The sequence below is a fragment of the Cariama cristata genome, unplaced genomic scaffold, assembly GCF_000690535.1.
Source record: "Cariama cristata isolate BGI_N322 unplaced genomic scaffold, ASM69053v1 scaffold11214, whole genome shotgun sequence".
Taxonomy (NCBI): Eukaryota; Metazoa; Chordata; class Aves; order Cariamiformes; family Cariamidae; genus Cariama; species Cariama cristata.
The window spans coordinates 30,046-55,981 of NW_009612404.1; the positions used below are offsets into that span (position 1 = coordinate 30,046).

Sequence of the window (25,936 nt, forward strand, 5' to 3'; positions counted from 1 at the left end):
AACAAATGATGGAGCACATATTCGGCAAGGCATTTATGAAAGTTATTTCATCACATACGCCAGAATCCTCCAACTGCATATAAACAGATTACCAAAATAATCTGTGGACGTATGTGTTCAGGCAGAATCCAGAAGTCCATGTTCTCTATCTATGTTGTTGTCGCTCAAGTAACTTCCATGCTTCCAGTGGGATAATGTTAGCTCTGTGCAAAAAAATTTTGTGGCCTAGTCTTAATACCATTGCAGAGGGGCTCTGTCCCTGTGGATGGCCCAAAGAATGTCAGCCTGTCACATGGAAGAGAACTGTGTGACTTGCCACCACGAGCTATGCGGCCACATAGCAAACCGATGATGGCTAGGGGACATAAGCTTAAAATAAAATCAAATAAATTACTGGTGGTATATGACCTATAGGAATTGGAATATTAATCAATTTTAATTTCCTTTGTGTGCTGAAGTACATTTCTTGTGTTCCAAGGCCTTATTTTCACAAGTATATTTTACATCAGGCTAAAGCTTGAATGCTGTTACATGTTTAATATGTAATTACTGCTAATAATAGATATATGTTGAGAAGTTGACTGTACTCACCATAGGCTTAACCTAGAGAATTGCCTGCAGAGTTATGGGGAAGCTTAGTTTTAAACCCATTTAGGTCTTGAGAAATAATGCCAGGATGGCAATTTTAGAGTAGGCATCAGTTCACTGAAAATACAATTGCATGCCCCAACTCTGCGCGGTTAATATATATGCCACCAGAAAGTGCTGTTATTAAAACACGCATTCAGTACCTATTACTATGACCCAAGTTTGAACCAGAAACCTAGAAATGAAACATTCTTGGGTTTCCCTTTGAATTCTCTCCTTTTTTTATGAGTCTCTCTCATTCTTTGTCAGAGAGTTGTGGTCGAATAGCTGTATAAGACCCATCTGTCAGCAGAAGCGAAATGACACAGTTTTCTTAATACAGGTTTTTATGTCCCAGCGTAAACCCCCCGAATTGAATGAATGTCAGTATTCTCAATCCGTGGTCAGTCAGAAACTTTGAAAGTTAAAAGTCATCAGAGAAGTTAATGAAAGTATTTGACTTGTCAATGATCAAAGTCCAGAACTGTAAAGAGCATTTATTAGTGGGTGACTGATACGGTGCTTTTCCTTGTTTCTTTCCTTACTCTCCATTAATATCTTAGATCTTTTTTCATACCTGCCTTAGCCTAACAAAAGCAGCTGTTATTCTCAATTTCTGGCTATAGAAGCTGATAAGTGAGGTGATTTTCAAACAAATTTTCTGACCTAGCTTCTCATTAGCAAATGGTTACTCTGGAAAAGTTCTGACAGTAGAATGAAGGCCTAGTTTTGCTTTCCTGTAAGTGAGTGTAAGAAGTCAAGAGTAGTTCCACAGAAATTTGATTTTCTCTCTCTGTGGCATGCTGCTAGTAAATAGAGAATCTGACAGTGACACTAGAATACTGCCAGATATCAGAGGCCCAATATTAGGAGGCAGAAATGAAAATGGAAGAAGATGGATATCTAGCAGTATGCCTTGTTAATATAAAGATTTACTTTTCAGGTAATAGCCAAATTCTCTGATAGTGTTATTGTAAGGAATTTGTGTAAGCCTACACCAGCAACAGATGGTGTCAACTTCGGAAGAAAATTCTGCTGACATTCATGCTTCCATAAAACTGCTCTCACCAGTGTGGCATGTTTTATTTTATCTTGTCTCTGATTGCCGTAACATTTACATAAAACTGAGGAGGAAACACAAGCATGTGCCTGATCATTATGGCTAGTCTAGCAAAACAAAGCTAAGTAAAATAAATCTCGCATTGCCATTTGCTCATTTTATGGGATGGCTGTATGCCCAGGTGATTCTCGTCTGTGAAGGTCTGTGTTCTGTTCCACTCCTTGTACCAAATGACAGTCCTGAAAGCTGAACTTAGTTTGGATTAAAGGCACTGACTCCTCTGATTCACTTACATGAACTGTAAGTTAGCCTTTAAGTGGTAAATAGTGCTTTCTTTCCTTGTAGACTTTTACAGCAGAGGTGGATTTTTTTGCCTGTTTTTGTTCTGGAAGGAGGGGCAAGTAGGAAGGGCTAAACTAAATTAAATACATTACAGATCTCACATTAGTGCCATTTAAGCAGGTCCTTTCATACTTTAGCTTAGTTTTCTATAGCATTATATATTTTAAAGATATTTTTCATTTCTGTGGGCTGCCAGATGTACTGCTGATACCTTCTGATCTTGGATAGTTTGACATTGACTTTCCTAGCATACGCCAGGGTTGAAATCTGGTCTGTAACTCATCCAAATGATCTATTCATAACAAAAAGTGCCTTCTGGCAGTTGCACCACAGCTGAATATTGTTAAACTGAATTCATCATTTCATTTGTTTCTGATTGCTCTATAATGTTTACATATCTTACATATTAGTATGATCTTTTATAAAGCACACAGTGAGGTTAAATCCTCCCAGACAGAACTTTTTTCCCCTTCTCCCTTTCAGAAGGTGTTGAACTCTTTTTCCCTTCAAATGAGGAGGAATCTTGGAACCGCTTAATGCTCATCTCATCTGAAATGACAGGCTGAGCAAGTAGGAATGTGTGTGTTGGGGAGATGTGGAAAGGTGACATTTTCCTGCACAAAAGGATTCTTCCCCATGCACAGATAGAATAACTGTGAGGTGGACTTGCTTGTCTGAGTATAATACTTCATAAGTAAGCATCATCACAGATGAGGGCAATAGTCTCTGTGTGAATATGTTCAACTGAAATATTTATAGATGCTGCTTATGACTCAAAGTGTGAATAGGTTCAGATTCTTCTCATCTCCCATCTTCAAATTCCTATTGTGCAGAAATGATTCTAATGTCTAGCAGAGGATATCCTCTCTGTGTTTCAGTTTCACTACATGTAAAAAATAATAAACGTTAATATGCCTCACAGTAAGAGTGTGTCACAGGATGAATTTAAGTTAAATAGAAGGCAGAAAATCTGAGGCTCCTTTTGAATTGATATTTTAACTTTCAAAGAAGGATGACATCTCTTATTTGCTTTAAAAATAAAAATCAGTTGCCCATAAATCTAAAACAGATGTTGTTTTTCTACTAAAAAGATTAAGGATTTTCTTAAGCTCATTAAAGGAAAAAAAATAATGACACCACATTGATCCTCCAGTATCGTCATAAGAGTGTCTGAAGGCAATAGAAGGCTATGAAAAGGACATGGTATTAGTGTAACAAAAATAGCTCCAAGTCTCACAAATTGTGCTTATCATCTGGATTCCGCAGCAAACTTTGCACCATTTCCCAGCCTTACACTTATGTCTAGTCATGTGTTTTAGTGAGATTGGATGGTACGTATAGTCAAACAGAATTTGGGCTTTTTATTATGAAAATACAGATGCCAGCTGCTGCCTGGCTTGAAAAACTTAAGCATTGTCCAGATATTTCAAGGAGGGGAAGTGGAAACCATTTGCTATTCCTTATGCGTATATCTATGGAAGAACGTTCACCCTTTTGCTTCTCAAAGATTGTGTGTCTGTTTTCAGGAGTATTTTATTTCCCAATTTTCTCACTTTCCACGTGCATCAAACCCTAGACTCTGCAAAATGTGAGTTAAACTCTTCAAATGGAAGGAGGAAATAGGAAATCTGATGATGCCATACGTGGCATCAGTAAAGCCCAGCATGATAGCCAGTGTTCTTTATTCCAGTTAAAAGTTCCCACAGCAGAAAAAAATGATAACCTAATACCTCACTGGCTATATTCATTGGTGTAGTGATACGCAGCTCCCTCATTTGCTCTGTTTATGTGTTGAAAGTTTGCTGGAATGCGTACAAATGGTACTCCAATAGTAAGATGTTAGGGAAGTCTCAATGTAATTTGAGAAGAACCAGCACAGAAATATCTTTCCTGTCCTGGCAAATTCCTGTGGATATCTAAAATACTAGGCCAGAAGTACTGGCTCCAGGGAGAGTTTGGTCTTTTAACCAATCTAAACCTTTTAGTATTATCATAGAGGACAATTTGGTAAATTGTGGGCTAATGATAGAAGAAAAGGTTTTTGGTTTTTTGTGTTTTTTTTTTTTGTTTGTTTGGTTTTTTTTTTTTTTGTTTTTTTAAACTATATTGTCCTTCTTGGTGTTTAGAACTTCCCCTGATTTCACAAAGCACCTTTGTGCCTTTAATATCCTTAGACTATTTGGTTTCTTCAGACTACACAACAGTTGGTTTTTAAGCTTGATACATCTGGTGTAGCTAGATTCTTCCTTCAGAAATCACAGTAGAGTACAGAGTACTGCAAGGTTTGCTGCATCAAAAATATTTTGAGACGTCAAAAAAACAGGCCTCTTCTGCCCTAACTGTTCCTTCCCACCAGTAGAGACACATGTTGCGTCCACAGCTATAGGATGGGAACGAGACAGGACGTCTAGCATGCTTCCATCACTGGTTCGGAGCAGATACTAACTGGGAATTTTTACCGTATTCTGTGTTCTCAGTAAGGTCAGTGATGTGGAATTGGTCTAAAAATCAGGTTATTTTAGGATTTGCTTTCTGTTGCACTTCATTTTGTTATTGACATTTTAAAAGAAGGCTTGCCCCATAGAGGTGTTGAAAACTCAAAGCTGTATTAATTTGTAGTTTTAAGAGAAAACAAAACAAAACCAAATGTCTTTGCAATGTTTTTGACGTAGCTTTGTCCACTTGGAGTCATAAATGCCTTTTTAAATTCGGTGCAGCTATTCTTGCTCTTTAACGGGTTTAGTCAGCCAAAATCTTACGCAGACACACAGACACATGTGCACGCATACATCTTTAGCGAAAGTAAGTCAGGGCATTGGAGCTGATAGGGGAGAACTAGGCAAGATTTTTGTATTTGTTAGATGCGTTCCTAAGAGAAATCAGGATCGCTTGACACTGTAGTAATGTCTTTTGAGAAACCAGTTTTTGTTGTTTTGTTTTCCTACTTAGCTTCATGACAAGAATCAGCTGTAATGTAAGTTTATGGCTTGAGCAGACTATTGTTTGTGTAGAAACCTCCCTGCTGGTGTATTTACTAAACATGTGTGATGCACAAATGCCAGTAAACTGCATCTTGGAGCATATTCCCTACTTGCTAACAAAAACTGTCTTTAAAGTTTGGCCTGCTTAAATACAGGGAGAATGTGCATCAAGTTTAACAGGAACAGCGCTGAATTTTTAATTACTCCTCCTCAAAACTATTTTGATGTGAAGTCCGGGCCTTGTTGAAATCAATAGCAAACCTTCAGCATCCTTCAATGGGCCTAGAATTTTGCTAATGAAGAGCAAGTTCTAAATACAAAAAAACATTGTCCCATTGTCCCAAAAGACCTCTCTTTTTTGCTATTCCAGCATTGCAAACATACAGACTTATTTTGTTAGGGAACTCTCGTTTCCTCCTCTTGGAGCACTTCCCACCTTCTAGAGAGCAACAGTTACAGATTTAGCCATGCCATTAACAGAGATTAGTGGGAAGTGCATTCACACATCGCATGGTGGTGTAGGACTGCACTGCCATACTCTTTTCCCAGTGAAATCATGGCTGCGTATACCTCAAATGTATATACTTCTGTTGGTCCTGGAAGAGAAAACATGAGTCGTGCTTCCAAGAGAAGCAGGTAGCCTGCCAAGGGATGGATGACCTGTCTTCTCCAGCCCCCACTGCAAGAATTATGTTTGTTCAACCAGTGCAGAATACGTAACTGGTCTTTGTAGCAAGTACTAGGACCCAAGTTCCACTGCCCATTCCCCATCATGTGCTGCGCCTTACTTGCTAGACCAGATAGCGTACCTCCTCAGGCTTTCTTTCTGAACCAGAAGGAAAGTGTAGAAAGTCTATCTAGTCTATTGAAAGTAGAACAGCTTTATAAGAGGAAGGAAAATGCCCTCCACCCTTATGACCTGATAATTTGCATCTTCTGAAGCAGAGAAAGGAAATGAACCAGCGTCTCCCACATCCTGAGTGGTCTAACCACTAAAATATTGCATAGAAGCAGGATATCACTGTATATGGGGGTGGTATGTTTGTATGCAAGGGGTAGAATTACAGTCCTGTTTGGTTTCTGGAAGATAGTGCTTAGCTATCTGCCTTGATGAAAGGGCTCACAAGTGCGAAGGACGGGATGGTTTGTGTAAAACTAAGCCTAAGTAAGGGGCAGAATCTCATATTTACCTAGGCAAATGTTTCCTGTTGGCTGACACAAGCAAATCCCCGTTCACCCAGCCCAGGTTTGCAGCTTCCACCCAAGGCACCTAACTCTCCTGACAGTGCTGTGGGAGCACTGGAGCTTGGGGTTCCACTGCAGGCCTTGGGAGTTGATGGCAGATCTTGAGGGACCTCACCGTCCTCTGTCAGCAGGATTCCCTCTTGATTCTTAACTCTGAAAACACACAGGATGAGTGCTCTGGAAACACCGGTTGCCCATTACATTGGCCTTATTTTCTGATGACAGTCAAGCAGACTGTTGTATCCAACTCTTCATTCTAAGTAAGGTGTTTTTCTGGAGAAACGAGGCAGTTTCTCTCTCCCTGTAAAATACAGCTCCTGCTCCTGAAATTTCTGACTTTCTGCATGGCCAGATCCAGCTGTTCTGTAAAAGGGAGTGAGTGGAGGCAGTTGTGCAATCAGTAGCTGTGGCTGTGTCATGTCACCTAAAAGTGATGCAAATGGGGGACGTATTTCTCCACATTCTCCTTAGAGTAAATCTCTACCTGTACATCTCTGCTCATGTTGGTGACTCCAGTGGAGGAGCAGGAATCGTTTTCAGTATTGGACTCTGATAGCTGCCAGCCATTAGTTGTGAAGTACCTATTTTGACAAGTAGTTTGATTCACTAGAGCTTTCTCTTTCTCTTTCTCTTCTTTCCAGGTCAGTGAAACACCCATTTTTGTGCCTGGTGTTTGGGGACCTTATTTCTCTGCAATGGTACCTGGATTGTGGTTGAATGAGGGAGGTCAAAGTGCTACAGGAAAACTGGTAAGCGTTTGGAGAAACAAACAGACTCCGAGATGGGAGGTCTGCCATAACTGCTGTCATTCAGGATAGCTTCTTCATCAACTCAGGCAGAGCTCTGCCTGAAAAATCTCTGTAAGATCATAGGAGGTACCATGCTGCTGAAAGCAATGAACAATTAGTTGATCGCTGTCTCTTACAAACTTTGCTTACATACTGATAGGGGATTATATATGGGGCAGAGCACTAAGGGCATGTCTTCCTTTTATGATAATGGTGATGATTATTGTAATTATTTTACAGGCCAATAGGCATTCATTACTTTAGCAGGAGGCTGAGATAGAAAATGGTACATGTTATGTTATGTAGAACAATTGTGCTCATTGATGGGCATAAATGAAAGATGTATTGTAGGGACAGAGTAGTAATATATTAACATGTTATCCTGTCTAGATAGATACTGCATATGTTGTCACCTCGGTTCTTTCCTTGAGTGCAAAGAGTCTAACTGTATTAGGTTAATTTAATTTATCAAGAAAAACTAAAACCAGACTGGATTCTGTAAAAAAGAATTTTCTTCTTTACAGGGAGGCAGTCAGAACTAAAACACCGATGTCAAATTTAAAGAAAGGCTAGATGTATAAAACAACATTTAGGCTTGAGTCCAAAAGTGTCAGCAAGACCTTAACCCTGGAAGCTTCTAAAGCTCCCTATGTCTCTCTGCTCAGTCTGTAGAAATACTGACTGCCCTTAGGGGTGAGGTGCCAAGTTCTTCTTGAGAAGCTACAGGAGGTGACCCCGGTCCCGTGGGTATGTTCTGTAAGCTCACCAAACATACAGGTGGGTTTGGTCTTTCACAAATTGCAGGCATAATTGCTCTCTTACTCAGACCTAGCGCCACCCACCTTTTTAAAAGCCTAGTGGTGGGAGTACATGTCCAGGAAGTAGTAGATTGGGACATCACTGCATTTATACATTCCATATGGAACAGTCACTGAATGAGAAACAGAAATAATCCTGGGTCAGGAAGCCCAGACACACCCTAAGCGCTGAGCTATGAGTCGGTGTTCCCTCCTGTGCTCTCTCCTTGGCCACGTGAATCTGACATTCGTCTCTGTACAGTGGCACAGCTTCTGTGGGAGACTCATCCCTCTTCATCTCCTGCAGCCTCCACTTCCCATCCCACCTCCATCCCATCCTTAGCCTCGTGGCTACAGCACTCTCGCAGCAGGTGGGATGTGTGTGCTTTAAATTTTTCAGGTCAAGATGGGGCTAGAACGAAAGTGTCCCGTTTTATACTGTTACAACCAGAAGTAAAATTAAATTACTACTCATAACACCACCACTTTAAATGGAAAATGGCACATCTTGTGCATTTCTCTGTATGAACACTTTTGAGAGAAGTCTCTATGTGTTTAATCCAAAGCGGGTAAAGACACTTAACTAAGCTCTAGAGAAGATACAGCAAGTCAGTGTTTTTTCTTGGCTGGCTCAGGGTGGTTCCATGCTTTAAATGTACCATGAGAGTTAGGACATTTCAGAAAGATTATTTTAAAAATCCTTTCCATTCTAGTACCAGAGAACAAGACATTCCTGAGTAATTAAAGAAATTGCTGGAAAAAATGTATGGTCTTGTTAGGACCCATAGCAAAAATCAGCCCTATGTACTGTTTGGTATATTAGGGAAGCTGTCTTATTAGAACATTCTTAGAATATCTCATGTGGTTTTCTTGAGGTTGTGTGTACAGAGCTCATAGGGAGCCATAGGAGGAAACAGCCTATGTGCAGTGTGTGGAGGATAGGTTGCATTCATTATCTTTGTAGTTTTAAAGCTGTAGTCTTTTTAAGATCCCGCTTTCTCATACTTCAAGCTTTCTGAAAACAAAACAAAAAATGAACGTGTTTTGGGATTCTTTTAATTGCTTGATCTATGCCCAAAGGTGAATTCTTTTCATGAAATTTGAACAGTCTGTTGAACTTCTTAAAACTGATACACTTCCCTTTAAAAAATCTGTAATTAATTTTTTTATTGATACAGCTGTGAGAAAAGTCTGTTGGATTTTGAAAACTGGTTCAGATAGAGTCCAAGTGAAGAATTAAGAACTCCACTTATTTTGAAGAAGCTTATTTGTTTGTGTATTAGATGGGATTTTGCACTGAATTTTCAAAATTTATAGGAAGAAAGATATTGCACAACAGAGACAAAGCATGGAATGACATCATTACAAGCTGTAAAATAAAGAATAGCAGAAAAGGGTTTCTAGATGCAACCCTCATGTGGCCATGTCTTGAATTGAGGGCATTTAAATATCTAACTTCACAACTTCTGTAACATTTTTGTGTGAAGTGTTTTCATAGCACACATGTTTATGTCATATTTGTTTATAGATTTATTTCTGAATGTGTGAGCTGCTCCTGTGTTCTAAAGAGATTATGCAAGGTTGCAAAATTCAAGCCTGAGCTTTGTTTCTAATGTGTGCACATGTTTGAGTTTTGTCTTTGATGCAAATCTCAGAAAGAACAGGCATGCATTCTTTTTATTGCTACGTTCACATGTGTATGCTTCATGATATGTATTCCTACACTGGTTAAGGACTAGACTGATGCTGTTAAAAATTAAATACCTGATGTGGTTTGCTGCCAGTAGGTATTGCCAAACATACTCAGTGCTCTTGAGTAGCTCTAGTTTTGCCTCCTTAGCTTTTACTGTCACCTCTGATGGGATATTATCGAGGCTACAAAACCTGCTGAATTATTGTCTTAAAAGCCCATGTTATTCTGCCTGATACTTTGTTTCGTGAATAATGGTAGCCACTCTGGAGTGAAAGGACAAGCTGATTTATAAATTTAGTATAAGACAGAGCCTATATTGATCTTTTTTTATAGCAATAACTTCTTGTCAGGGTATACATTTTGTTTCCTGCAGTGAACATATGGAGCATCTATCAGGATGACAACATACCTTGTGTTTTATTAGGACAGTGTTGTACAGAAAGAGATAGGGATTTGGGCCAAGAAGATGCTCCTGGTAGAATTCCAATGAGGGTATGCATGTGAGAGAATGGGAGAGACTAGAGGACATGCCCTCAGATAGTGTTGGACAGGAAAAAAGTCATCCTTTCAGCTTGCTCTTCTGACTGAGGAGCTGCATGCTTAGCATTTTGCCTATTTTTGGTGCAGCATTGATTGTTTTTTCTTGCTGTTTTTAAGCCAAATCCTGAATCCAGTAATGTCAGCGGGAGTTTTGCCATTGGCTTCACTAGGACTAGGACTTAACACCTCATGAGTAATTTAGAAGCTCTCTTGTCTTTTTAAAGTTATGACACTGCATTAACCTTTCCTGGGACTGAATTTTTAAGATGTAATCATCCCCAAACTGTTGCTTTCCTCTTTTTCAGATAGATCATGTGGTCCGAGGCCATGTTGCTTTCCCAGAATTACAGTCGAAAGCTGCAGCCAGGTCAGTGTTCTTATTCCTTTATCACATACCTGCCTTACAAATTGATGATAAAGTGTATTCCCAGCAGTGCAGAATTGCACTGCTGTATCCTTATTCTGAAACAGGGGAATTAACAGTCTGATAGTGGATTGGAAGTATTTACAAAGGCTTGCCAGGTAATTGCTCAAAGATGAAAGCTTTAAACTCCCCTCACATACCTTCGGTGTATCTAAGTGGAGATATTAACTTTCTGCTTTTCAGCTTCTTTTATATCCAGCCCAGGGTATTTCTTGATACCATAGCATCAGCCCTGTTCAGCAGACCTTTATGCCTTAGGCTGATGATGTGTCTTAATTTGTAGGTGACACTATTAAGCTCCAAGGATGAGATGTAGCTTAATTAGGAATATATTACTCAATATTTTTGGAGCAGTCATCTAAAGGAAGGTGTAGCCGCTGTATGAAAACCTCCTGCATGGCAGCAGAAATAGAACAGAGAAACCCAGGATGAGTTTTCAGACAGATCTTAAGACGTAGGAGTGAATTGGAGGTAACTCCAGGGTTCCTTGAGCAGGAGGCTGTGTGCGATGTGGAATTTCAGTGTGGTCTGCTTTAGAAGTGGATGAAGACAGTCCAGACACTTCTGTTAGAACTGGACTTTCTCAAGCTATTCTGGCTTGGATTCCTTTTAAGATGGTCCACGTCACTCCCAGAGACGTCTTAGCTGAAGTTAGGCACAATGGATGAAAATTTGATTCTCTTTTAATTTCTTTTTTAAAGAAAAAAATGGCAAACCTGACATTTTATCTTCAGTTTATCGCTCTGGTCTAAAAGGCAAGGGCTAGTCCTGATAGATGTATTAAGCACATGCAGTTATACAGTTATTTGCAGTTCTCTCTAGGGGGATAAAGCTACCTGGTTTATCTGGATGACCCTTCAATGCTTTGTAGTGCCCAATGCCTTGCTTGTTTGTTAAGAACTTCACCAGGATTCCCAGAAATGTATTGGACTTCATTGAATATGAAATAGATTCATACTTCCTAGAATTCTCTTTGTTGTTCTTTAAAAAAGGAAATCAGGAAATAAATGCATCTGGTGTGTTGGGAGTAAGGATTGATTAGGGTTTTTTTCTAAAATTTTGGCTTCCAGGACATTTTTCCGGTGCCCCCATATAAGGCACAAGCATAAGACAAACAATCAGTTTAGTCTGTAATGCCAGAATAAACCGTTTTGGTTTTTTTTTTTGGAAAAATGAGTATAGAGTAGCCTACTTGTCTGTACTAGATCTGATACTGAACTGACTGACCACAACTAATTTCGTAGTGCAAAAAGCTTGGATTGTGATGTGAATAGAGCATTAAATACAGAATATCAGGAAGAGAAGTCCATGTTGTCTGAGTGTATGGTGTCATAACTTTGGATGATAATATTTTACAGAGTTAATTTGCTCCATGGTATTTTTATAATGCTTTACAGATATTACTCTCCTAATGAAATATTTAGATAGCTATACATTGAGTAAACAAATATCTTATTAATTCCCCCTGTCCCCTTTCTCCCTGTCCTTCTTAAATATTTGTTAAATTTAAAGAATTTAATTTGAACAAACAAAAATCAGGAACTCTGCAATTTGAACAGAGTTCTCCTTATTTCTTCATTTCTTTCTACACATGGAGCACAAGCTTCAGCCTCATCGTAGGCACTATAGCAGTAGCTATACAAGTGTGAGGCATTTTTTTAGTGAACAGTGTTGGCCCAAACTTTGGATTATGTGTTTACTTACATGAAGTCATATACTTGATAAGAACATAGTGTCTTGTTTTGGGGGATTGTTGGTGATGATGATAATTTGCCTGGAAATCTCAGCAGAATATTTCAGAGAATCTGGTTTATTGTATTTAGTATATTCTCTGTGTGAATGTAGGAATTTATACCTGGTCAGCCATTGCAAATAGGCATCGAAAGAAAACAAAATGAGAATTCCATACTCAGATGTGCAATTGCATATTACCCTTACTTCCCATGCTAGGTGCAACACTGTGAAGAGTTAAGCTGGTTTTGTAGTGACAAAAAAACATGCATGTGTGGATCGTTAAAAAATAACATCTGAGGTCACAGGTCTGTGCCTCGTTCTTGCTGCTGCCTATCACCTATTTCTGCTTTCCTAAACCTGTCTTTCCTCTCTCCCAGACTCCTAACGCTGCTCATATTTAGGTCTGGCAATGGCAAACTGCCTGCTGTGCAGCTGATGTCAGAAGCTTCACTGTGCAGACTTCTGTTCCTTTGCCTACACCAGGAGCAAGGGTTTGCAAGCTGCATTTATCACTGTTTCAGTAATTTGTGGTAACTTGTTAGGGCACAAGCAGCTTCGACAGACTTGCCAGAAACCAGCTCCTGCTGACCACTTGTGCTAAAGACCAGTCTTGTGCAACTCTCCCAGTACTATTCCTATGTTCTCTTTTTCCTTCTTTTACTGGAAGTGGAGAGGGTTGAATTACATGAGGATTTTCTGAACAGCTGTAAATTTAGCATTTGGTCTACTCTATGAGCAACAAAACTTGTTTTTTTTCATGCAATTCAGTGAGTTGCAAAAATTACTGTGTATATAGCACTTTTGCTTTTCAATATATATATTGTGTAGGTCTGACATCTAGCCATCACTGGTACGTTAAATCCTGTATAGGTAGGCTAGAGTAGGAAATAAAAAATAATACGATCATTTGTGCTTTAAAGTTTAAATACTTCTGTTTCCTAGAAACACAGTTTCTAATTTTCTGGAGGAAAAAAGTATCTAACAGCAAAGATGATATGCCCTTTGGCGCTTTGTGAAGTGCTATGTTTTAGGAGAGAATTTCCTTTCCTGTACTTCTCAATGCCATTTCCCAATCTACAGAGATGTTTCCTGAAAAAAAGCGTTGAAGTTACACACACAGTATTGATCAGAAATTCTGGAATCTTTCAAGCAGAATATAATAATCATATTTGGCAGTTCTCTGTACCGCTAGATGTTTTAGAGCCCTTTTTTTTTAGATTTAGAAATATAAAATGCTTAGATTTTTTTCCTGAAAGATACCTGCTGGCATCTTCCAGGATTCCTGAACAGATTAAATACCAACCTCTTGTTGCTTTCTGAAGTTATGTCCCAAATATGAATGTAACTCTGGGCAAACCTGCATTGATTGCTTATTCTCCATTTTCAGCATAGTTCCTTTTTAATAGCAATAAGGCAAACCTGCATTGATTTCTTATTCTCCACTTTCAGCATAGTTCCTTTTTAATAGCAATAGCTTGTGCTCAACTCTAAGTCAGATCCGGCTGCTACTGGTACCTTCTCGTAGAACTGAGTAAGTCAGATCCAGCTGCTACTGGTACCTTCTCGTAGAACTGAATAGAAAAAGCTCCAGAGAGCTGATGGTGTAGTGCTATGTATAACACAAACATGGTAGAAATTGGAACTGGCAAGCATTTGAAGGATTTTGCCAGTCACTCAGTCCAAATGTAGTGCCTTGAACCCATGCCTGTGTGTAGAAAAAAAAAGTAAAAGGTGTGAAAAAAAAAAGTGTAATTCCAAGGCCATGTGGGTCTTAAGCATATTTGGCTGAACTTCAGCCTCGTTTGTGCAGACCTTGTGTTCCGTCAGAGCTGCACGAATGGCTAATGCTTGCGAGAGTAATCAAGCAGGATGGAGATCAGATAGAAGCTGGGATGTCGGGTAGGTCTGTGGTTGAGTGAAGCTTTCTTTTCTTTTTCTTCCCAACAGTCAAGCCGTGATTTAGACTGGAAATAAAATGACTTTGTCCTTAGCATGTACTGCTTATAGTGCAGTCTTCAGGGATGTAGAAAACAGGGCCACTTTTACAACAAGGAGGAATAAATGATGGTGACCTCAAAATTATCATAATTCAGGTCCAGGAAGACACATAAAGTACATTTTAAAGTACGTGAATAATGATGTGAATTAGTTATTTTAATGTCTTCCAAGTGTACTTCATTTTGAATGATATTCTCTGATAGCATACACATGGTAAGGTATAATTGAAAAAACATGCAGCTGAATGGTTGAATGCAAAGTATAAATATACAGCTGCTAGCAGGTCAGAAGTCAAACTAGTAAAGCATATGCCAAATTCCCTTAGGGATCTCATTAGTGTATGATTGAATATACATGTAGAGGCTAAATGAATATCACTGTTTGGGTCTACAGCAGATGAGACAATGACTAATCAATTGTAATTAGGGTTAGATGCTCTTATTGACCCACATGTCTAGAATTAAATGCCCCACTCGGAGATTGCTGAGGAGTTGAAAAATATATATGAATCTGTTTATGATAGTATGAGTATTTGAAAAAAATATTCTGAGCACAATTGCAACATTTTTTAAATGGAATGTCACTAGAGTCATTGCAAGCCAAAGCACTGAAGAATTCAGTTAGTCCTAAGATTACTCTTGGTCCAGGAAAAAGTCTGTTGGATACTGTGGAGTTGGGTGTAGTATCTGAACTTAGATACAATCATATTTAGGCTCATGTTCGGCTCCTCCCTAAAATAGCAACCACTTGCTTTCTCTCCTCCACCCTTAGTGCTGCATTTTAATCATAACACACCCTGAAATAATTATGGTTTAAAAAAGGAAAGCTGTAAGTCTAATACTATTGATTAATCAGAGAAATTTTTAAACATTTGTAAAGGAGTGTGATTTTCATTTCTGTCTGGAATCCTCCTTATTCTTCTCAGCTTGCTTTTCTCCAGTTTTCTCTTTCACAGTGTCAGCACCTTTCAGCACAGCATCATCAGCCCCCAAAATCTCAAACAGCTCTGGCTCGTCTAGGGACCCATAGGAGTCAATGTATAAACTCAAGTTCACAAACTGCCATTATCTGCCCTCACTCTGTGAAACCGAGGAATTCAGATGGCCTGTTGAAGGGATGTGCAGATAGACATCGCCACTGCCCGCGCTCTGCAGTGCCATGGGCTTGGCAAGCCCTCGTTTTTGCCTTCCTCCCTCTGTGTTTTAGATTTGGAATTTGCTGTTCTTTGATGGGTTTTCTGCATTTGATGATACTACAAATGTTTTATGTTTGGTGAATAACCTCCCCCACTCTTTCTCCAACTTGTTTTTCTTCTAGTGCTCACAGTATATATACATACTTGAACAGTCACCTGGATCTGATTAAGAAATCTTTGCCTGTGGGTTTCCTCACTGTTGATTTACATGTTTGGCCAGATTTCCATGGTAACAGATCTCCCTTAACAGATCTGACACTAAAGGGCATGGTAAGAAACAGCCTGTCTTTGCAAAAAGGTCAATACAGGGTAAAAAAAAAAAAAAAAAAAGCTTGGAAGGAACTTTTTTTTTCAATTTTGAGCATACTCCTCCTTAGCTATTTAAACTATCCCATAGGATTTGGGTTTCTTGCTGCATTTCAAAGTGTGCTAATGTTACAGTAGAAAACCAGAGATCATTGTAGCTGAGATATCACTACAGCCACATTTATTTTCTAAAAATATGAGGAGTGTTGTGTGTCTCCCAGTATCTTTCCTAGGAATCACATTTCAGAGCACTGACTAGCAGTCCTTGCTGTTGTTAACTCACCTGTCTACTGAATTTTGCCTATCTGTTGCAATGAATTTCAACACAAGTTTGGGTATGCCTATCTGGGAAAGGAAGGAAATATTCTGAGGAGAGATTGCTTGATTTAAACAGATGAATATTCAGTAAATGTGCTGTATTAGAGTTGTTGGGTAGTAAATTTAAACAGAAACTGAAAAGCTCCTCTGCTTATGGTTAAAAATGAGCATAGATGCTCTCATGATAGAAAATATACAACCATGGTGCTTCATACATCTTTGTTCAAAGATAAAGCTGATCTGATTCTGGCTTGCGGTTTAAAAAATGCTACTTTTGGAACTCAGAGGGCTTGAAAGACTGTGTTCTGTACAAAGAAATTTTCAGAGCATTGCAGTCTGGAAGCAGAAAGAGCAGCTTTTGGAAACTCACCAGAGAACCTCTGCTGGGGAGATTTTCAGTCCGTCTTTAAACGTTTAGATGTTTCTCTTCACTGAACTTCATGGTGGTAGATCAGCTAGGTCACAGCACACTGCACTGTTACTGTACAGGACCATAACAGAAGAATGTCATAAGGATATAATTTGATGATATCGAAATACCTGGTGATTAATGCGAAGATGTATTTCAAAATGCCATATTGTCCTTGAAGTGAGTATTTCAAGCTACTCACCAGCACCAAAATGTGCTGCATTTGAGGTTGAGGTAGGAAAGGGTAGGCGTAAGCAGTACAACACGCTTTAAACCACAAATGAGGGAAACATTAAAAAAAAATAGATTACATATATTTTTGGGTCCTAATAATAGCTGTATTATTTTATGAAAGAATTATATGCTGCAGCAGAATCAGAATTTCCTTGCTATGATGGTTGTGTGCAAATAGTGGTAATAGCAACAGGTTTTTTCTGCCGCAGTTATGGCTGCATTCAGGTCTTGCCTATGCTGATATTAATCCAGAGTAACTACAGTGCAGTATTGATTTATGTCAGAGTAAAGGAGGTTAAGATATAGTCTTTAATTATTAATTGTGTTTCAGTGTTAGGGTGCTTGGAAGGGAGGGGGAGAAATGCTTTTAAAAGGTTATTTTTATGTAATAGCATTTTCATATTATTACGTTAAATACATTCACGAGCAATATCTGAGTCATAACATAAAACTGTCAGAGTTAATCTATCTCTAATCCCATACAATATGCTGCTTGTTCTTTATTTTTTTGCAAGAGCAAGAACAATTTATGTGGTTCTTTCCCAGATCAGGAATAACATGTTTAACATAACATTATGTGTACTGCTCACAAAAGCAGGACTTAGAATTAACACTTAAAACTTGTTACAACAAGAAACCATAGAAAATAATAGAGTTTTACTTTGGCTGGATTTGTACATTTTCTTTTTGATCTTTGCACAGGTTGTTGGACTAACATTGTCTCGGGGTCTGGATGAACTTGCCCTTATCTACTTGGCCACGATTCAAGCCATTGCAGTAAGCCATTTTAAATGCATAAAAGAATAAATTAATTGTCTCATGTTCTGTGGCGGACTGATCATTCCCTTCTGCTAAACAGATTTCTAATAATAGGTGAATTCACTTAATGGACTTCTTAAAAGAGCAAGATACTGTTTACCCACATTGGTGACTACTCCGTACTGTAGGATAATCGACAGACTGTGGAGAAAATGTTCCCCTAAAAAGTTTTCTCCTGATTACAATTCTGTAAATGGAGCTTTTACCTCTAGTTCAGATGTGTGGAAAAAGGCTGATACTATATGGGGTAGTGTTAACATCATGGGCTGACTGGAGGGAAGCTGAGAGAGCGGGGAAAAAAAAAAGCTGTGGCAATTATATGAAGGAACTTGCGCTCCCCTAAAATGCTTCAGCTTCAGATTGTTCCTAAATCCATGGATTTCCCCTGCTTGCCTGTTAGATGAGTCAGGACTCTGTACTGCAGCGAGTCGAGTCGGAGTGGGTCTGTGATTCAGTTCAGAACGCTACAGCCCGAAGAGACCAGATCGCGTTCCTCTCTCGGTTTCCCTGCTGCAAGGCAAGCAGTTGTCTCCTGTGTAGCATTTCCAACCCGTGGCTGTGCTTCTGTAAAAGCAGACAGAGGGACTGTCTTTATGAAAACGTCCTTGATGTTTGCTAACATGCAGAGATGGGTAATTGTATTGGAATACTTTTGTTTCTGCCCTAATTTTCTCTGGAACCCAGGATTTCCAGTTCACAAGAAGTTCTATTTTGAAGTGAAAACCTGGGTCAAAGATACTGTTTTTAAACCCTGGTGCATGGTATTTTCAATGGGGCATGCTATCCCCAGGCATTTGGTGACTGGAATCGACATTCCTTTAACATCCTTTTTGTGAATTTTTTTTTTTTAAAGTTTGTTGGACTGGAAGTGTTTTTGCAAAACATTAACAGTTTGATAAATTGGCGAGTTTTCCTGACAAAACTCCATTCAGTTGGAAAACTTCCAAACTCCTCTACTGGTTAAACAACAACTTTTCTAGGCTGGGTCAGCCATCTGGGCTATAGAGGGTGGGCGGCTGCTGTAAATTTACTATGAATTGTACATCTTATGTGTTAACCCTCCCTCTTCAGCAAATAACAGGAACTTAACCCCAGCCTGGAATTCATTGTTGTGAGTTTTGATCCTTTTTATGATGAATTTAGCTTGGTTTTACCTGGTGCTTCAGGATAATCCCACCATTTAAATAAGAATGTCTAGAAGAGTTTAAACAATGCCAGCGACTGATACTGCCCCTGAAAGAAACTTTCCAGTATTGAACAGGTGCTCCGTTATTATATCGTGCTAACGAAGTGGAAACGTTCTCTGCTGGAAATCCTGGGAAAGTCACCTATTATCTCATTATATGATACAACTCAAATTTTATTGTAGAAGGCAAATACTGTGTTGAACACTAAATTCAGCATCTGCATATCTTTTTGATAGCTAATTGCTCTGCTTGTGAGATTCAATATAAAAAGGCCATACTGTAGTTTTCTTTTCATTGTAAGTTAACAGAAATTCATTTTTCCTAAACCACTATTGAAACAGTAACTAAAAAGTAGACAGAGTAGACCTGGTTTTGACTTGATATATTTACTAATTGCTAATGTGATGCCTAGGAAATTTAATTTTCCTCCCATACTCTGTTGCTCCCAATTTCAGCTTCACTTTTGTTGAAGGAAACAGTTCTAGTTCAGGACAGCGCCAATCCTGTAACGTTAGCTGTCTTCAGTGGGCGCAAGATAAACTTCAAACCTAAGTAAAAATCTTGTAAAAAGTGTAGGCCTGCCCACAGAATGTTAATCTCTCGTTTTCCTTTCAGCAGTAGACGCTTTTTTCTTTTTATATAAAATTTGCATTTGAAGCCCCTCAATTTGCATTTTCTCCAATCCAGGATTAAATTAGTTCTCCCCCACCCACAGTGAAATAAGTCTGGCTTTAATTTAAATTGCTATGTGAATACAATTTTCCAGGCAGGTAAACACTAAATAATTTTCACAGCATGTTCTTTCTCAGGGTCTTTGACGTGTGTATGTTGTGAGAGAAGTTGTTAATAAATTTGAATTTCAGAAGTAGTGAAAGAGAATATCCTTTTAACTATTCACTGCAAAATGCCATGCAACAGTTAGACGGATGAGAACATGATCAGAGATATAATTGTGGCCGTCAAGCCCGTTCTGAGGAGACAGACTCTTTTTAGAGCAGTTTATTTTTCCATAATTAAAATTGTGGCTGTGTGATTTGGAAATTAGCCCTCTGTGTCAATAGGGAAGCGATGGATTTAGTCAGCTGGTGTTGCGGCTGCCAAAGTTCCTCATAACCGCTTGCCTGAAAAACCATAATATATTTGAAGGCCTATCCAGAGTGGTGCCAGTCATTCACAGCAAATGTCTCCAGTCTGATGCACTCTGCTAGCTTCTATTTTCAGTAGCTTTTATTTGAAGAGGGGTTTATAGCAGGCTGCAGACCTCTTAATGAACTTGCAGCATAGCGTAAAGAAAACGTAAACGTCAGTTTGTGAAAACTTTAATCAGATCGTGTTCTGTGGGGAATCTACCTACAAAGAGTCGGCTTGGGCAAAATTTTGGCTTGAATTTGGCATTTTGTCAAGTCTGAGCTTCAAAATTAACTTCCCAGGTATTACAAAGTGCTAGGAATTACTTTTGGACAAATAGTTTGTCAAAGAAATGGAAAATGTTCTTGCAACAGGAAAGAAGGAGAAGGTTGACTTCAGGGAGTAGCTGGAGGCAAGCAAAGCAAACAAAAAGAGAAAAGATTTTTTTAGAATGGCAAAGCATTTGCTTTCATCATTCACAGAGCAGAACACTGAGCTGTTCTAATTTGAGTTTCTCAGAATGGAGACTGTAAATGAAAAGTTTAAAAATGTGCCTACATTTTAGATGTTTCAATTAATCCAGGCATGAAGTGGAACATTTTATTTTGCATAGGGCAAAGGCCAAGAGAAATAGTTAAACCAATACAAAATTCTTCAGGTTTTCCTTTTTGCTGAAAAGACAGAAAATACAGTTTTTTATTTGCTCCTTTTTTTGTTGTTTGCTATTTGGCTTCAGAATTGAAATCTCTTTACTGAGAGTGATTTTCAGATGCTGTTATACAAAGTAAATGGAAGTTTTTGATGGGGATGTCTTTGCCATGTAGGTTTTAGTTCTGGATCTGGAAATGCTTTCCATACTCTGCTGTGCTTGGTCACATCAGCTGCTTATCACTGCCGTCAGGTTTTCCTGGCGCCCATTTCTGTGTCTTCTCATAATCCTTGTCTTCACCCTTGTCCGTACTTCCCCGTAAGCCCCATTTCCCTGTATTATTGTGTACTGGTACATCTTCACTTCTTCAGCCAACCCCAGGATGTTTACTGCAATATGCTGTGCCTATGTACTTCCCAATTCTTTGTGCCATCTGTTTGATTTTTCTAGTTCTTAATTACAGTGCCTGCTACTGGCTGGAAGCTAAGCAGAGGCTGTACCCCTGCAGGTCTGTTCCCAGCCCTCGGGTTACTGGTAGGGGCAGTTAGTAGTATCATAGTAATATCATTCTTTTTAGCAAATTGTGCTTTAAGATCTGTTCCTGTGGCTGCTCTCCTGTGCTCATCTGTTTTTCTGTTGTCCCCCCCCTCTTTTTGAAGTTAGGAACAAGACATATTTTGGAAACTATGCAGGCTGCAGGGCATCATATCAACACGCTGTTTCTGTGCGGTGGGCTGAGCAAGAACCCTCTCTTTGTGCAGATGCACGCTGACATTACTGGTAAGTTAGAGGAAGTGCGGGGAAAGGAGTGTAAACTACTTTATTTTAGGTGGCTAAATACTTTGGAAAAATAAATACTTTCTTTATATAGAACTGTATTTTGCTTGTTGGCCAAAAAGGGTGTAATGAAATGTTACTTCCTGCAAGACTGAATTTCCTGAAATTTAAAGGCATTTGAATAACACAGAGATGCGGTGCAAACAAAGCTCCATACTTTGTATTGTTAGAAAACAGACTTCAGGAGAAACCTCCAGCATGATTTCCAGTCTGCGGATCTTAGACTTGCAGGTTTTTTAGGGAAGTGCAATGGAACAAATATAAAAACTTTGTATGAAATTTTTAAAACTAATGTGTATAAATTACATGTCAGAGATGTTTCTTGCGATCAGATTTTTAAAAATTATTCTAAACGTTCTCTAGAAATTATTCCATTCAGTCAGGTTACAAGACGTTCGTTAGATGAGGGTACTGCCCACTACATTTTGTGAGCATGGTTTGCTTAAGATGTGTTTTACTAAAACCTCTGTTAGCTTAATGCTGTTTGAATTCTTTTGGACTTCTGACACTTCCTGCTCGTGCTGGGCATTGTATCCATTATATAGAACAATTCTTTTCTGAATTGCATCCATGTCTGTATCATTAATATGGTTTAGGGGACAATTCCTGGATCCTTGTTCCTGCATGGTGTTGCATTTGGTTTTGTAGAATTCCTGATGGGTGGAAGGTCCTGGGTGTGTGGTTCATTACAAGAGGAGGTCTCAGGCTTGCTTGCATAGTTTTTTTGGTCTCCCTTAAGCCTGTGTGTGTTGGACATCTTAGCACACCTGTGAGTCAGTTGAATATACTTTAAAAAAATGTGGAAAAAATAACAAAATTTAGTGTAAAGGACTTCAGAGGGACTTTGAATGATGTGTGTTTTGGGTATATTTCAAATTAAGACCAGTTGAGCTGTCATGAATAAAGTTTAAGGCTCAGATTTGGGGCATTTGGTCTGGAGATCTGACTTGCCCTAACATCAAACCACACTTCATAACCTTGATGCAGGAGGGAAGATGAAGATATGCTTTATATACTTCCCTGAGTTAAAAACGGAAATGGAGACTCAAAAAGCATAATGCCTATTGACCTTAAAATTCACTAAATACATTGTAGTCAAAGTGAAGCTTTCTGTTTGTGAAAAATTATATTGTCAAGTCCATGCCTTTCCTTATATAACTCAAATGTTTTAGGTGAATTTCAGCTACATGTAGAGTTGGGATGCCGGTTCATAATGTGTAAAATAAAAGATCTGTGAAAAGGTATTCTGATTAAAATGTAATCAGAAGTTCTTTGACTGTAACTAATGGCCAAGTACAATTCAGTACAAAAAGGCCTTTTTGCAGCCTGGAGTTCTCCCCCATTTGTAAAATCAGTGACTGACAAGGGATGTCAGAGTTCATCTAACTGAAATGCTCTTGGTTATGTTGAACTCATTAGAGCCTATCAGATAAAATAACTAACATTCCAGGATCAATCCCCCATTCTTTCCCGAAAAGAAAAAAATCTGAATATATTATTGTTAGCTGCAAATGCCCATGACTCAGCCATGCAGACATCCAAAAGATAATTTCGCAGGCCACTTAAAAAGTATCTTGATCTTTTTGTTTGCCTAGTAAGAATTCTGTATTCATTCTGATGATGCGGGAAATGTGCAGTAAATTTTAGAGCATGTTGAAAATTGCTTACTGCTTCAACGCCTGGCAAACAGCCGTGTAGCCATAAGCTTGAGTTTTAGATTTTCTGTTCCGAGTTGACCCAGGTCCTGAGCCGTGGTCCATCTGAACCGGAGGAATGTTCAGGTGATTGATCCTACACTAATGTGTTTCAGGTGGGTTGGTTTGGTCAGAGAAATTTAAAGGATGCTGTAATTACACTCGTTTGCTGTTAGCAGTCATTCCAGCAATCAAACAACAAGGTCTTACTATATCCGCTTTCTTTCCCCGTCACTCTGCCTGTGCTAAGTGTAGGCAGAAATGGCATAAAGACTGCCGTGGCACCTTTATGTCGCTCACTGAAAGCTGGTCGTAAGGAGCTTTACGCTGGTGGAACAGTGCAAAGTTAGCATAATATAACTGGATGCCTGGGGTGCAAGGTGAATTTGCTTTGTATCAATAATTGTTCCTTATATTAATAATTTTATTTCTCATTTTGAAAAGTGTGTATTTGCCTTTCCCTCTGTAGGAGTTGTTCGTGGCTCACTTTAGATCTTCATCCAAATTTCAGCTCCTTCTAATCTTGCAGTTAGCTCTCAGGAGCAGCATTTTTTGGGGCATAATATCATTGAGGCTATTCACAGAAGGAAGCTTGCCTCCCACCACTGTGTTTGCATCAACATTCATTGAATGAAACTATCTCAGTAATGGAAATACAGACACATGCCAAATACTGTAGGAATATTAAATTTTTTGGCTTAGTGAGGATAAGCATCTAAATTGCAGCTAGAAAAGTATTTAGAGTTATGCTATTGTTTTAGATTTTTAAGGAAAATTAAGAAAGCAGGCTGATTTTTTTTTTTGTTAGTCTTTTTCTGGCTCTTTTTACACTAGTAATACAGGTCTTCGAAATCTTTGTGTGAACTGAGGGAAAGTATGTTCATGGGTGATGAAACAGTAATTTTTAGTTCTACTTCAGAATATATATTGAGTTTGTTTGTTTGTTTGTTTTTTCCAGTGTTTTAATCTTGTTTTCAAGTATCTGGCATAATTTGGAGGGCAAGATTTCTCTTACTATTTCATACATAGCTTGTGAAAGTTTACTAGTCATATTTTCATGTCTTCCAGCAAAACCAGACTGGCTTTGTTGCCTATGTATTTAAAAACAAACACAAACAATCATCTTTGTTGTTGTTGTTAGTTGCAAAAGAAACAAAAAGCATACCACCCTGTTTTTCCCTCGAGGTCAACTTTTAATAGGCACGTGGGTTTGAAGGGTGTGGGTAACAGGTTTATACCAAGCCCTTTGAGATAAATAGCCGGTGTGAAAGATCTGGGGATTTGTTCTTTGTATGCTTTATGTTCTGCATTAATAGTTTGCTGAAATTGTTTTATTTAAATTCTGCATTTTTCTTGGAGCGTGGAACCACAGAGCAGAGAAATTTACATTAATCTACGGTAGACTGTAGCTCTGAATGGATTTGTGAACATGGTTTTCAAGTCCTTTTTGATTCCTTTTTTCTTTGTCTTTTTTGCTTTAATTATGTATTGTGCCGCTCGTGCAGTACTGCTCTTTTCTTCCTAACTGAGGCATGGCTTTTCTTGTATAGGCAAGCCTGTTGTCCTGTCCAAAGAAGTGGAGTCTGTTTTGGTGGGTGCTGCTATTCTTGGAGCTTGTGCTTCTGGGGATTTTGCATCTATACAGGTATGCAGTACCGATTTTTTTTTTTCCTTTTTTTTTTTTTTATTTTTAATGTGTTTTGCACTTTGACATTTGGCACCATGCACAAACTTTTAATTCAAGTGGAAAAGTTTGTACCTTCTGCACAGCCGGATAAGAGCCAGCATCGTTTTCTCTCCACCCTCTTTTTAACTCCGTATGTTATTTAGGTGTATTGAAGATTCATTTGTCTTTTGACTGTAGGGACATGCAGGTAGAAGTTGCTGTCTATGAATTTAGACCATATAATTTTACAGACAAAAAGGAAATTTGGCAAGGCTCTGATCCTGCAAGAAGGTCACAGTTTCATCTCAGTTATGTTTGTCCTACTTTCCTTCTTTCATATTGAAGAATGTTAAACATAAGAAACAACATAGCGCTATTTCTGCAGTAAAAAATGACACACCTATACCTCTTGTCTTGCCCACAGTGAATGCAGAGTTAATGATGAGGATGGAACTTCATGTTTTTTCATGTTATTTCAATCCATTAACAGTTGTAAAAGTAGCAGTAAGGCTTTTATGTTCAGTGGATCAGCCAAAGCACGACTTAGCTGCTTTTATATGAACAGCAGTAGTATACGAAAACCTGAAGAAGGGTCTGAATGTCTGAAATCATATCTGTTTTCCCACCTTGCAATTCCACTGGTATAAGACATGTCCTCTCCTCATGCTACACAAGGACGCTAAACAGTACACTGCATCCAGTTGGACAAAATTATTTATCAGAATGGTCCCTAGATACACTTTCCTTTATAACATCAGGCACAGATATTTGTAGATGAAATTTTGCACAAAAACTTAGATGAATGTATTTTCTGAATGGGGAGGTCAGCTTCTCAACCTAGTTAAATTGGTGCCATTCCACTGGAATCAATAAACAGCTCAACGTAAGCTGAGGAACTGGGCCATGTTTGGCATTTTTCCAAATGTAAAATTTCCAAATGTGGATATTCTACACTGCTGTGTAGGTTAGCAGGAAGAGCCGTTTCCTTTCATAAGATTTTTTCCATTAAAATTAATCCCATTGCAACAAATATGTAGTACAACATATATATCTGTATTTAATAATTCTAGTGCTTGTAAGGAGGACTTCTTTTAATAAATGTAATTTCAGTAGCAACTTTTGGTGACAGGACTTCATGTTTAATTCTTACTTTTCTATTAATCTTCTGCCTTCAAATACAGATATTTCATTCCAAGTTTAAGATGTTACTATGCAATAACTGAACATCTCGAAAGTGCTTTTATTAAGTCTGTCTTCATAACCAT

At 38.6% G+C, this 25,936-nt stretch overlaps 1 protein-coding gene across 1 annotated transcript in view; it reads left to right on the top strand.

The window, feature by feature from the left end:
• FGGY (FGGY carbohydrate kinase domain containing) overlaps positions 1-25,936 on the top strand; it is a gene marked incomplete at its 3' end in the record, with an annotated part of 75,834 nt that overhangs the window by 22,551 nt on the left and 27,347 nt on the right. Inside the window, exons 3-8 of the mRNA XM_009698620.1 lie at positions 6,897-7,004; positions 10,379-10,440; positions 15,547-15,694; positions 17,394-17,468; positions 21,134-21,254; positions 24,556-24,657. Of these exons, the coding sequence (XP_009696922.1) occupies positions 6,897-7,004; positions 10,379-10,440; positions 15,547-15,694; positions 17,394-17,468; positions 21,134-21,254; positions 24,556-24,657 (616 nt within the window). The remainder of the gene's footprint in view (positions 1-6,896; positions 7,005-10,378; positions 10,441-15,546; positions 15,695-17,393; positions 17,469-21,133; positions 21,255-24,555; positions 24,658-25,936) is intronic.